Raw genomic sequence first — 14,619 nt, 5'->3', positions numbered from 1 at the left:
TAAAGTAAGCTAACTCTGTGACATACTTATTAGCAATTTTAAAAAATGAAATAGATTCAAATGTACAGGTATGAAAAGATTTCCAAGAAGTACTTTTTTAGTAAAGTAAGTTATAGAACAATATGTGATAATATATTAAACAGGGAAAACATGTAAATCAAAATTATATGTTTTATATGTATTCATTTGATCACAGAAATGCCACAGAAAACAATATGAAAAGGAGTACTTCAAACTGATAAAGATGGTTACCTCTGGGGTGGAGCAGGGAAGTATTCAGTTAATCCTGAATATTTTACCACAAAAAGGTAAAAAGCAAAAAAAAAAAAAAAAAAAAAAAAAAAAAAAGGAGAGAAAGAGGGAGAAGGGGAAAGATTAGGAAGAAGTAAAGCAGACAAAAGCACACTCTTTCAAGACAGAACATTCCTTGCTCTATGCTTACATTTGTGAAGGGCAAAAGAAATTAGCAAGTATATCTTTGTTCACCACTGGGAAACAAGGATTTGGTTTCATGGATTATTTGTATTACAGCCACTGAAGTTGTGAGGGATAAAGTAGTGCAATGTATCTAATACTCAATTTTAAACTAGAATATCCTTTTGTAAACCTGGGCCTGCACTTGATTTGAATACCTATGAACTCAAGCCAACAATTTAAAATTCCATGTGCATGGTCTTCTAGTTCTAAAGCAAGAGAAATAATACTTACCCCTAAAAAGGATGTTGAGGAGACAAGTGACAGATGTAACCAAAAAAGCCGAGCTCTTTTGAATTTTATATAAATATGAGGTAGGGTGTCCTGTTATAACCTTTATATATATGCATAAACTGAGAGACACGGGGTATCTGTTACATAATGTTTACCAATTTTAAATGCACAAATTATTGTTTAGGGTAATGTTTCATAACCCTTAGGTCAATATTACCAAAAACCAACAATCAGCTCTTTCAGTTTCGGATTTGAAAAAGCCTCCTTTCAGATTTAAATTGAATAGGAAACCATTATTTTTAGTGCTTAAAAACACTGTGGTGCCTCCTTAGAAACCTCCAATTAGTAGCAGCCATTGTCTAATTAGGTGAAAATAATAATCTATCGATTGTTATAAAAGCAAGATATTATAATTCAAGTGTGTTTCCAGATGCCAGTGAATTGCTGGAAAGCTGCAAGTTTAACTTTCCGCTCTGATAGAGTTTTAAAAGAGGTCAGGGTACGTTTTACCATAGTGTCTAGCAATGTGAGTTTATTCAGACCTTTTGGCAGACATTCCTGCACACTCAAGCTAAATCAATGAATCATCCATTGTTGGCCAGCTCCGCTCTCAGTTGCTAAGAGATTTTTCAAGCATACTACTAAGGCTTTATTCTACATGGTCTGTAAAAAGGGCAAACTGTATTAAATTTTAAAATGTCTCATCTTTCCTAAATTAGTAATTAAAATTTTGCCCAGAACTTTAATACTGGGGCAATGGGAAAGTCTATGTGCAGCTGGAGAACTTTCTATTTGGGAACAAACGTGAGAAAACTTCCTGCTCATAACTTTTCAGAAATATGTGTGTGGAGGAAATGGAAACATTTAAAAAGTGGACACATGGAAAACAAAAACTCAAGGAGGAAGGTCTTAAACTCTCTTAGAGAAACATAATGTGCTTTTGTTCTTACATATCTCAAATGAAAAAGGTTTTCTTTAAATTTTGTTAAATATACTCTAATTTTCCTTATTTCTCTTTGAGTCATAAAGACCTTTGTAATTTAGTATCTTATTTTAAAGCTTTAATATAATAGTTTTAAAAACATATAAAAATTTAAAACTACCATAAAATAAAGGACTATAACTTTTTTCAGCTTCCTCTTTATGAATGTTTACAGTATATTCTGTTCTCTATATGTAATAACAGTGCATTGTATAGTAGAAAACTGAGGGAGCAAATTGTATGTGTTCTCACCACAAATAGATGATCAGTATATGAGGAAAGGCATATGCCTGATTCAGCCATTCTACAACATATACATATTTCAAAGCATAATGCTGCATTCCATAAACATACACAATTTTTATCAATTAAAAAATTAAATTTTTTAAAATTTATTTAAAGGATACATATATGTTCTATATGTATCCTTGAATCTTTCATGTTTTAAAACATATAATGGTGGTTTTATTTCTTTTCTCTTTGGACTTAATGATGATTTTACGTTATAGAGAATCTCATAATTTATCATAGAGGTTACCATTTCATTTTGCAGAGAGGACAGGGATAATTTGGACTACAAATTTAAGGAAATAAAGAAACCAAGTATAGTGTATCTTACCCTAAAAACAAGATATTTTTAAGTTTATTAGATCCATATGTAGTGATGAGGAAAGCATCTCTTCTGTAATTCTTAGTTTCTCAAGATAAAATTCTATTTCATATCAGTGAAATATATCATGAGGACTATATCAAATATTCTAAAAGAAGCTTTTGAGATACAATGTGGCTTTTGGAATTGGGCAGGTCTGGTTGCTCCATGTTCTAGATAGTGTGGCCTTGAACAAATTACTCCTCCACATTTATAAAGTAAGCATGATAATGCACACCACCATGGGTGGCTGTGAAATTCAAATGAAGAAACATGGTAGGTAGCCCTGGCACATAGTGGGGCCTGGATAAATATCAGTTCTTAGCTTCTTTAAAACTGTTGGAAGCTAGTATCCATGTGCTCTTAAATACAACCAAACCTCTTTGTTTTAAATTGTCAACATAAGTGTTTGGTTTTACTTCTATTTTCAAAAGAGATGTATTCAAGTGAGTGGCTGAGAGCATTCATCTCGTGAGAGCAGCTTGGAGTAAGAGGACATGGGATAGTCTTGCACCTTGGCCTTCTTTCTTACAGAGAAACAAAACATTGGTGATTCTTGGGTTCTTGTCTCCCCTCTCTCTCTGAGGCTCTCTCTTTTTCATTGAAGACTCCACCTTCTCTTAAGACTTGTATTCCAACATGGTATCTCCAGTTTACTATTCACTGCTATAAAGCAGGGCCTTTCTTAGGGCACTTTTTAGATCTAGCCAAGGGCCAAACCTTTCTTCAGCCAAATGCAAAGCAGGGAATGGATCATGCCTTGGTACCGGCCCTGTTCCTGTTGATGCAGAACATTACTTTTCAAGACTTTAAGCTTACATGAAAATAAGGTGTGACGCCATTTACATGCTTAAGCTTCCTGATACCTGTGTTTATTTAAAGGAACCGTCTCCAGTCTGTACTCAAAACCTGATGATGCATGCCCTCTATAGAACCAAGTACAGTGTTTTTACAGGAAATTTTTAATAGCAGGGAAAAACAAGATCTTTTCCTCAGTGGTTGACTATTTCCCTCTGTAATCTTAGATACAGTTTAAGCCCTATTTCTTTTAGGTAATATTTGTTATATTAGATGTTGGAGGCCAATAGCAGCTAATAAATAGATCCATGTGGCTTATATATTGAATTAAACTGAAGAGAATTGCTAGCATGTCTGCTCTTAGGATACAGTAGTATGAAGTGGCAGCTACATAAAACTGATTACTATGATGGCCTCTGCATAAAAAGAGAAGGCCTCATACAACTCAACAGTGATATCAGCAAAATAACATGTATATCCTTGTCAAGAGAGAAAACAGGGTTGAAAATGTCAGAATGAAGATGTAATACTCAAGTTTTCTAGGGCAGATTGTTGGGTTGGTCATTCTCTGGCAAAAACGAAGCAAAACAAAACCCAAAGGAAAGAGTTTTAGATTTAATGCCTAACGAAATGGCATTCCCTCAAAATAAAGAAAGTCCACATAAACTGACTTAAGTTGCAGTGATGGGGGTCAGTGAAAACACTCCATAGAGCAACTCCTGTGGCTTTCTGTTAGAGTTTCACTTTGCAATTGTAACTTTTATATAATTCAACTTGAGAGAAAGAGAGAGACAGAGAATTTCCCTCACTTTCTAAATCATGGCTCAGAAGTGTGTTATAAAACACCAAGAACGGAAAAGCTATTACGTGGAATATAAAGAAATACTTGAGTCTACAATATCATTGAACTCTTGGATTCAGTTTCAGCAGACAGGCTCTGTATTCCCACAAGAGTCTGGAAAATGAACTCCTATTTTTTTTTCTGTCTGGAGCTGCAGTTAGTGTTATTATTTGCTCCATGGCTCAATCCGGGTCAGACTGTTCTTCAGTAACACAGGTGGATGTTAATACAGGGAATCTGTTGAAAAGATTGTGGAGGAACTGCTTCCCAAAAGCAGTTCTAGATGGCAATTTGATGGCAGTCAGCTATGGTAAGGACAAATGAAGCTTAGCAGTACCTTCTAGAATGTGGTCTTTCAGGGTTTGTCACCTGCATTGCTATAGGCAGAAGTTTCATGTGTAATGGGTCAATATGAACTGGTGGCATCTTCTAAGAAGTGGATTCTAGAAATAGAGGTCATTAAATGCTCAATACTTGTGAATTGTAATGTTGATATGCATTTTTCTGTTTAGCTTTATTTGTGAAATATAAGATGTAGTTCTTAAAAATTCCATAAGCCTTTTTTTCTTTTGTATGGGCTTAAAAATATTTTAGAAACTTGTTAAAAACTAGTTATAGAAATATTCATTAATTATCCTATTAAAAGTGGCAGGAAGAATATAGTTATGATTTAAGATATAGAAATTGTTTTGTACTAATGTGTTTTCTTGTCAGCAATTACATTGTTAAAATGTAACAAGTAAATTTTGCCAAGAGTACAACCTGTATCCATTTGTAAGTAAGTACACAGGGAAAACAATATTTTACATGTTCTAACCATTGAATTATTTTTCTAGTAAACAACTTGACATAAAATAGACTGAAACATCCATTTATTTTAACAACTATGTTAAATTACAGATTAATGGTCCAAAATAAAATTCGAACTGATTTAATACATAATTCAGTTTTGGGGGAAAATAGATGTTTCTCCAACTGAGGATAGACATTTTTTTCTTTTGTGAATAACTTATTTTCCCCTTAATAAGTTTAGGACTTGTCTGAACCACAGCCAGCCTTAAGAATCCTTTGTTCAGAAATGTTCAGCATTATATTGACTAAGGAGCAACTTGGGGGTTGAAAAATAGATCAGTATTTGAATTTCTGACTTTAGACTATTTTTAAAGTGCTAAGAATTCCAGTTGAAAAATTGCAAAGGCTCCAGGACACGGTGCCTGGAAATAAGATTCCTGAAGAGTACAGCCTAGGGATGTTTAGGCAACCTTTACAGAAATAAGTCTTCAAGTACATTTTAAGTACAATGTGTCTCGCACATTTTGAATGATTCTTTTCAGATTTTTTTTTTGATGTAACTATTCTGTTTTACTTGACATGTATATGCAGACACACACACACACAGTGTGTGTGTGTGTGTGTGTGTGTGTGTGTGTGTGTGTGTGTATTTGGTAAATCTAGGAGTTTACATATCCATGGGAAAATTTCCCTCAAACTTGCGATTGTTACTTAACAGATCAAACACTAGCAGGTCCTAAGGGACAGTCCCAGTCCACAGCCAACACACACAGATCCCTTCTTATCACTTGGAACAGACATTCCTCCACAGGTACATACCCAACATTCTTAAGAGAACAAGTATCTGTTGAGGTTAAACTAATATTTTTGGAGCAAAAAATGAGAACCATCAGAAGATTTTTATTAGTTGTGTTTTCTAGAAATGTAATCTTAGTTCAGCTATATTTATCAGAAAAGCTACAAAGCATTTTTATATCTTAGTATTTGTAACTGAAATTATAGATTTCTAAAGAAAATATCAAATTAATCTGAGGTGAAAACTGTGTGGTAAATTAATTTGTACTGCTTTTGAAAATATTTTGTCTATAAAAATAATTTGACAAGTAGTCTTATTTGTTGTAGTTGACTCTGTTTGAAGAAAAACATTCACACTTAGACCCTGGCTAGAAGAAAGAAATCAGAGGCAGATTTTTTAAAGACTGTACTTCAGGGCTGGGCATAGTGGCTCACAGCTGTAATCCCCGTACTTGGAGAGGCCAAGGCAAGAGGATCACCTGGGGCTAAAAGTTTAAGATAAGTCTGGGCAACATTGTGAGACCCTGTCTCTACCAAAAAAAGAAGTTAAAAATATTAGGTGGGAGTGGTGGTTTCGTACCTGTAGTCTTAGCCATTTGAGGTGCTGAGGTAGGAGGATCGCTTGAGCCCAGGAGTTTGAGGCTATAGTGAGCTGTGATTACAGCACTGCACTTCAGCCTGGGTGACATAGCAAGACCCTGTCTCTAAAATTAATTTAATAAAAATAAAATACATTGCCTTCAGGACACATTAAAAAGGAACTACATGCAAAATAGTTTTGAAAATGTTTTCTTTCAAGTAAGATAGTAATTGTGCTTCTTTTTGAAACAAAATTACATATAAATGAAAATCTGATTCTACAGTTCAATAATAGGAATTTTAAAATAGCTGAAAGCTGCTTCTTGGCCAGGCACAGTAGCTCATGCCTATATCCCAGCACTTTGGGAGGCCAAGGTGGGTGGATCACTTGAGCCAAGGAGTTTGAGACCAGATTGGGCAACATGATGAAACCCCATCTTTACAAAAAAATTGTAAAAAAATTAGCTGGGCTTGGTAGGCTGTACCTGTAGTCCCAGCTACTTGGGAGGCTGAGATGGAAGGATTCCTTGGGCCTAAGAGATCAAGGTGACAGTGAGCCATGATCACGCCTCTCTGCTCCAGCACAGGTAATAGAGCAAAAGCCTGTCTCAAAAAAAAAGAGCTGCTTCCCTTAAAATTCAAGGTAAAATTATATTTCATTGTCATTACAACTTTTTCATTAAAGTAAATATAAGCCAAGCTATTCTGTATGTGCTATTTACACTTTCTTTATCTGATGTATTGAGTCATTCTCTACTGCTCCCAAGAAGTGAATAAATCCAGGTAAACAGAAGATGCCAATAATGAAAGATTCACTTTCATAAATGTCTAGTTTTCATAGTAGACCCTCTTCATTTTAGAGCTGTAACCTCTTGGAGAAAAGGATTGATTTCCGTAATTGTATTGCTAGACTATGTCAACACAGTATATTATCAAAGCTACATTTGAGCAGCACCAAGATCGTCTTTTAATGATGAGAGATAGTGTTAGTCTGCTGTACTCAAAAGTGTTCACTCTTTAGCCCAATGTTCTGGTGTTATATAAAGCTTTAGAACCCCTAGACATTTGCCTACCATGTCTTTGAAGAAGGCAATCACATGTGGGCATGGATCATATCTCTCTGCTTACATTTTTATGGTTTTCATTTATGTACCATTGTACTTCAGAAGGGATAGAAGGCAGCTTGGAAGGATATATGCAACACAAGGTAGAATCAATTGAAAGATGGGTACAGGAATAAGATAAAATGATTACCATTAGGTGGAGCCAGGAACACAATGTATGATCTACACACTGTTATAGATGGGTCACAAATTCCACTGAAAGCTTTCTAACCATCAGCATAAAGAAGTGAAACTGGTAGGTATGTTAGTCTATGAGGGCCTAAAGATACAGGCAGGTCAGTTTCTGAGAAGTGATAATGTGATTACTGCTAAGCTTAGAGAAGAATTTCTTCCTGGGGACCCCATGTGGACAGTGTGTAATGAGATAAGTAGCATCATCTACCACACTTTTAGCAGTAGACGCAGTTCAGTTAATTCAGTATTATAGAAAGTGAACTCTCTAATTCAGGTGTACATTTTAGAATTTCTGCAAGAGTAGGCCAGGCATGGTGGCTCACGTCATAATTCCAGCACTTTGGGAGGCCCAAGTGGGCAGATCACCTGAAGTCAGGAGGTCGAGACCAGCTTGGCCAACATGGCAAAACTACATCTCTACTAAAAATACAAACAACAACAACAACAACAAAAAGCCGATCATGGTGGCACACACCTGTAATCCCAGCTACTTGGGAGATTGAGGCAGGAGAATTGCTTGAACCTGGGAGGTGGAGGTTGCAGTGAGTCAAGATTGTACAACTGTACTCCAGCCTGGGCAACAGAGTGAGACCCTGTCTCAAAAAAAAAAAAAAAAAGAAAAAGAAAAGAATTTCTGCAAGAGTAGACTATGTGTTCTTCAGGCAATCATCCCTGATTGTTTTTGATAAATAATGCCAGTGAGCTCAAGGTTTTATTGCTAAACAATTGGCTGGGATACAGCAAAACAATGCCAAGATTCTCCAAGGAAAAAAATATCAAGTCCACTTGGGCATTTCAAGAACAAAATTACTATAGATTTAGTTTTAAAGATCACAGTTGGTTTTATTGCAATTCTATAATTGGGCAACATTTTATTCCATAAAATAGAATAAATTTGCCAGTAAGTTGAACAGAAGGGATTTGTTTTATAGACAAAGGGCTAAGGAAAAAAAAAATGAGGAACAACAACAAAAAAAACCAGATTGATTATTTCAAAGTTACTTTCCTTGAAAGGCAGGAACAGGGAGGCAGAAAAATAGAAAGATTGGTTAGCATCAGATTACTTTACGGATTAAAACAGAGGAAATTATTATCCTACTGATTGAATTTTGAAACTGACCTATTTGGGAAATTAGCTGCTATCTTTCTCCTGCTTTCTTGGAAGATCATGTAACAACTTAGTTTCAGTTTGGTGATGTGGAACTTCAGCATGCATAGATGACTCCATTTTGATTTTTAGTCAAGTCTGTTGGGGCCTAATGCAGGAGCTTAGTCCAAAACAATGGCTTTCTATATTTTTTATTTAACAATTTTCCCCTTTAGGTCACACTTTCACCTAGGTGAGTGTGTGACCAAAACTAAGGGCATTAGTGCTACTCTTATCATCATCTTGGGGTTCTGGTCTCTGCAAGTCATTCATAGGTTATGTTGTACTTATCATCATGCATTTCTTTGAGTTTTTGTCATTCCAGCAGAAAAGAGACTTCAGTGTTTGACAAATAGCTGTGTGCAAACCTTTAAAACCTTTTGAGAGGATATAGAGTACCAGAGAAACTACTATTATGACTATCAGAAGGATAATGCCAGGAGTTTGGAGTATGCTTCTTTATCTAGGATCCCTGTACACTAAACCAACTAAAATTAAATAGATCAAATAATGAGTCAGGCCGGATATTAATGATATCTATAGGTAACAAGAAGTATTAGCAACTGCACAGGTTTCTCCCTGTTCAGTTAGTTGGTAGCAATTCTATCATCTAGCATTCCAGGAATGGGTTAAATTAAAGCAGAGAGTGCTAACTGTAAAAGAGATCACTAATACAATTTGAACAAACAGTTGCTTTAGGGATGTTGCTGAAGTTACCCAGTAGGTGGACTAAAGGATCTCTCAGGTTCTTTAAAGATTCAGATTTGACATGACGGATTCCACATGCTGTCAGATTACCCACAAAAAACAAGGATTATGAAACTTTATATCCTTATTCTGCTAAGTGAAAGAGGTAGGCATAAGCAAGGAAAAATTAAGAGGGCTAACAATATTATAAGAAGTCTGTGTCTGATGGTCTTGGAAAACGCTGTCCGTGGCATGCAGTTAGCAAATTCGCATCCTGGTTTACAGTTTGAATGTCTCTGGTTGTGATGTTGGATATTCTGGCAAACTCTCTGTATGGCACACACATCACACATGAGACTTGTCCCTTGAAATTTATATCCAGCTTAGCACTTTTGCTCCTAGTTGAAGAGTTGAAGCTAGATATTGAAGGGCACTGAAAGAATTCAGGATCCAGTCCAGTCTAGGGAAAAAAAAATGAACAAGGCTACAATCTACTAAAAGATATACTATAGTTTTTCTTCTGCAACATAACTTTTCTCTGTATAGTCACCCCCATTTCTACCAAAGATAATCAGAGTAAGACTAATTTGTTTGCAAAATAAGTTTTGTCTCATTAAACCTCACCTGATTATTTTATATAAATACAGCAAGAATAACCACACAGTTCTTTTTAAATTTGCTTTGCTGGAAATTTTGACAAGGAATTTCAGATTAGAGTTTTAAAAACCTCTCATCACTAGGAAGCCAAACCAAGGCCGACATCAGACTCTGTCTATGGATATCTAGTATCTTGAGGTTCCTAGGCCTGCCATGAAGTGACAACTTTTTACTTACTCACTGTAATGCTGTGTGTTAGTCCATTTTGTGTTGCTATAAAGGAATATGTGAGACTGGGTAATTTATGAATAAAAGAAATTTGGCTTACAGCTCTGCATGCTGTACAAGAAGCATGACATCAGCGTCTCCTCAACTTACGGTGAGGGCCTCAGGAAGCTTTTACTTATGGTGAAAGGCTAGAGGAGTCAGTGGAGTCACATAGAGAGAGAGAGGCCTCCCACCAGACCCCACCTTCAACACTGGGGATCAGATTTCAGCATGAGATTTGGAGGGGATAAACATCCAAACTGTATCACATTGGGAACCCTTGAAGCCAGGCATTCTATTCATTCTTAAATATTACATTTCAGTCAAAGTCTTGGTAATTAAACCAGTGTTTCCAGTTGTATCATGTAATACAGAGAGCAAATTCTTACTGAGCTTATGAACATTATCATATTAAGGAGAAAGATGAAATGTTTCAATTTTTGTTTATAAAAGTATACTCTACCAAATTGTTGTGAGCTAGAATAGCTTAATAAATCGTTTTCTTAAATCTGAAAAATAAAACATTAAGGGAACCAGCAATGTTTAAGCTATAAAAAACCCATAATTTTTCTTTATCAGTTTTTCAGTCTAATGTAATTAATTATTGCTCTGTTTGATCTTGGTTAACAGTTTCACTAACCCATCAGTTTCTTCCTTAGAGTTCTACAAATTCTTACCCAATCCAGTGCTATCTCAAAGTTATCACAAATCCGTACTTGTCAGAATTTTTTCCATTCTTTCCATGAACCTCTTTGAAGATTATGGTTGCAAAAAGCTTTCAGAACAGCATCAGAATAAAGCAGTTAACTGAGGACAATAAGATTTAAAATAGCCATCATTAAAAACCTGTTGAGAGTCCATAATGATGCATCCGACAAAGACATTGGGTTATTTCTGTGGCATAAAACATTTTAACATAATAACCAAAATTATGATTGATTTCTAGAAAGTTAATGCAATTTTGAAGCACTTTTTTTTAAAAAAAAAAACAAGGTTTCACACTGTCGCCCAGCATAGAGTACAGTGATATGATCATGGCTCATTGTAGCCTCTGCCTCCTGGGCTCAGGCGATCCTTCCACCTCTCAGCCTCCTGAGTAACTAGGACTACAGGTGTGTGCCACCATGCCTGGCTACTCTTTGTATTTCTTGTAGCGACAGGGTTTTACCATGTTGCCCAGAGTGGTCTTGAACTCCTGGACTCAAGCAGTCTGCCCACTTCAAACTCCCAAAGTGCAGGAATTGCAGGTGTGAGCCACCACACCTGGCCTGCTTATTTTAATAATCTATCTATACAAATGTAAGGAAAAGAAGGTTAAACATTATTTCTTATTGACAATATTTCCTGTATAATTTAGCATATCAAATAAACCTAATTGGTTTAATATCTCTCTTTTGGACTTCCAGGTAGGCTGTGGTTTGGATGTTTGTCCTCCAAATCCCTTGTTGAAATTTGAACTCCAGTGTTAGAGGTGGGGCTCAGTGGGAGGTGTTTGGGTCATGGGGTAGATCCCTCATAAATACTTTGTGTCTTCTTTGCGAGAATGAGTGAGTTTCCATTCTGTTAGTTTCTGTGAGAACTGGTTGTTTAAAAGAGCCTAACACCTCCCTATACCTCTCTTGCTCCCTCTGTGGCCATGTGATCTCTGTACTGCAGCTCCCTTTTGCTTTCTGCCATGAGTGGAAGCTTCCTGAGGCTTTTGCCAGATGCCCAGGCTTCCACCCAGCAAAATTGCGAGCCACATAAACCTCTTTTCTTCATAAATTATCTAGCCTTAGGCATTCCTTTTTAGCAACACTAAAGGGACTAAGACAGGGGGACTTAGAATTTCATTTTGGGAAGTTTGTCAAAAAGATTCAAACACTTGATCAAACATAGGATCACAGGTCCCTGTGAAAATAATACTCATTTAACCAGAGTGATAATTAAAATACTTCAAAAGAAGTTACATACCTGTAGAAAATCTTAACTCTTTTAATAGAGAGGAGACTCAGTTTTCCTAAGTAATTAATGACCTATGAAAGAAAACATGAAGCACAGAAATTATTTGACAAAATATAGAATCTTTCTTTTCTAGGCCAGATACCTAAAAAGTCTCACAATTTTTTTTTCTTTTTCTTTCTTTCTTCTTTTTTTTTAATTTTCTTAAAATTGAGACGGGGTTTCACCATGTTGGTCAGACTGGTCTCAAACTCCTGACCTCAGGTAATCCACCCACCTCGGCCTCCCAAAGTGCTGGGATTACAGGTGTGAGCCACCATGCCCGGCTCTCACAGTTTTTTAATGAGAGAAGATCAGTACTTGAAGAAAAACTTATTTTAAAAATAAGCTTAATTTTTAGAAAAAGCTAAAAACAATTCTCTTTTAATTTTAGCCAACTTGATCACACACAAAATTCCTTTTATAAGATTCATCTTCCATAAATCTTCTAAAACTTGCAGACGTCCTGCAGCTTGCTCAAACCTTCAGTTTTGTCCCATGCATTCTTCTTTTTCATATTGGAACAACCACTCATTCTACCTTAGGACAAAAATTTACTTTTATTTTTCCCTTTTCTTTTTGACCACACAGAATTCTCATTCCAAAAAATTAGTATCTTTTCAACTTTCTTTACCAAAAATATATTCTCATTAATAACTTTTTTGTATCTCTTTTTCCTACTTACTAGTTCCTTCCTGCCTTGTTTCTGTTTTCTTCATAAATATATATTGTGAAAAGTCTTTAACCTTTGAATAAGCTGATATTACTTTTTTCTACAAAAAATATACTCTCATGACTTTTTATAAATTTTTTCACCCAAAACACATTTTAGTTTCTCTTGGTGTACTTTGCATACAGAATTACATATATTAATTAGAATTTTTAACTCTTAATAAGCTTAATTTCTAGTGAAACTAAGAAGTAAGCATATATAAACTATCATATACCAACATTTTATAACAACACAAGATGACAAAGTATCTATACTTTAATCATGTTTAGCAATTAATGTGTCAGTATTCTAACTTATTTGGAAATGACTGACATTTCATGAATATTACTTAATCATATGACTTTAAGATTGTGTTACCTTAAGATTTTTGAAACTATGAAGAGTTTATTTAAAACCTTTAACTTATTTACTTTCACCTAATTTACTTGTTCTTAACAGTTATGCTTGAATTGGTCATTAAACAAAACTAGTCATTATCTCAAGTTATTTCCTTGTTAACCATTTTTACAGTATTGAAGCAGGCGGCAAGAAACAGACCTCTTGAACACCGAACTGGGAAGGAAGGGGTGATTTATTCGGCTGGAAGCAAGGTGGCATAGTTGCCTAACAGCCAAGCTCGTCTAACAAAGGAAACCTCTGCCTTTATATAGGCTTACAACTCTAGATATTACATGTGAAAGGGTCTTGGGTTTACAGTTTTAGAAAGTACATGTGAGGGGGTCCTGATCAATGAAGTAGGCATGGTGGTTTGAGCAAGATTGAACGGGAACAATAGAGGGTGTTTCTTCATATCTCCTCCACCCTTAAGATCTCCTGAGATCTTAAGGGTGGAGGGGGGAGTTTAATCTTTAATCTCTGGGCCACTGACCTCATGCCTGCTATGTCTCAACTTTTACTTCCTCATTCTTTGAGACAAGAGACAGGAAAGAGGGGTTTCTTTCCTCAGTGTGTGAATGTTAGCTGTTACCTGAGCAAGAGCCCTAAAGTTAAATATGAAGTTATTTTGCTGGTCAGAAGACACAGCGGTTTTTTTGTTTGTTTTTCGTTTGTTTGTTTGTTTGTTTGTTTGTTTTTGAGGTGGAGTCTCACACTGTTGCACAGGCTGTAGTACAGTGGTGCGATCTCAATTTGGGCTCACTGCAATCTCCGCCTCCTGGGTTCAAGCAATTCTCCTGCCTCAGCCTCCCGAGTAGCTGGGAATTACAGGTGTGAGCCACCACGCCAAGCTAATTATTTTGTATTTTTAGTAGAGAGGGGTTTTCATCATGTTGGCCAGGATGGTCTCGATCTCCTGACCTCATGATCCGCCTGCCTCGGCCTCCCACAGTGCTGGGATTACAGACATGACCCACCGCGCCTGGCCACAGCTGTTTTATTAAACTAGTCTAGTCTTATTTACTAAAGATTTACTGTCACATGAACTAAAAGGTATTTGAATTAGTCTCTTAGCCTGTTTTATTTTTCTGTAACAGAATACCAAAGATGTAGTAATTTATAAAGAAAAGAGGTTTATTTAGCTCATGATTCTGGAAAAGAATCTGGAAAGTCCAAGACTGGGCAGCCCATTTGGTCAGCTTCTGGTGAATGTCTCCTGTTGCATCGTAACATGGTGGAGAAACAGAAGGGAAAGCAGGCATAGAAAGGGGACAAAACACAGGTGTGATCTCATCTTATAACAACCCGTTCTCCCTTGAGAACTAATCCAGTCTCGTGAGAATTAACCCAGTCTCATGAGAAAGACATTAATCTATGTGACTGACCTAATC

At 36.1% G+C, this 14,619-nt stretch overlaps 1 protein-coding gene across 2 annotated transcripts in view; it reads left to right on the top strand.

The window, feature by feature from the left end:
- DDAH1 (dimethylarginine dimethylaminohydrolase 1) overlaps window positions 1-14,619 on the top strand; it is a 156,376-nt gene that overhangs the window by 51,480 nt on the left and 90,277 nt on the right. Inside the window, exon 1 of one of the 2 annotated variants that reach the window (XM_012442594.2) lies at window positions 4,163-4,288. The exons of the other annotated variant lie outside the window; for it this stretch is intronic. Within the exon in view, the coding sequence (XP_012298017.1) occupies window positions 4,286-4,288 (3 nt within the window). The 5' untranslated portion in view covers window positions 4,163-4,285. Of the gene's footprint in view, window positions 1-4,162; window positions 4,289-14,619 lie in introns of those variants that run through there. 2 annotated transcript variants of the gene reach the window in all.

Source organism: Aotus nancymaae, unplaced genomic scaffold (assembly GCF_030222135.1).
Source record: "Aotus nancymaae isolate 86718 unplaced genomic scaffold, 86718_ANA_hifiasm-v0.15.2.pri h1tg000007l, whole genome shotgun sequence".
In the NCBI taxonomy this organism is placed as follows: Eukaryota; Metazoa; Chordata; class Mammalia; order Primates; family Aotidae; genus Aotus; species Aotus nancymaae.
The sequence above is the reverse complement of the archived record's forward strand: the minus strand, read 5'-3'. Positions and strand labels throughout refer to the sequence as shown.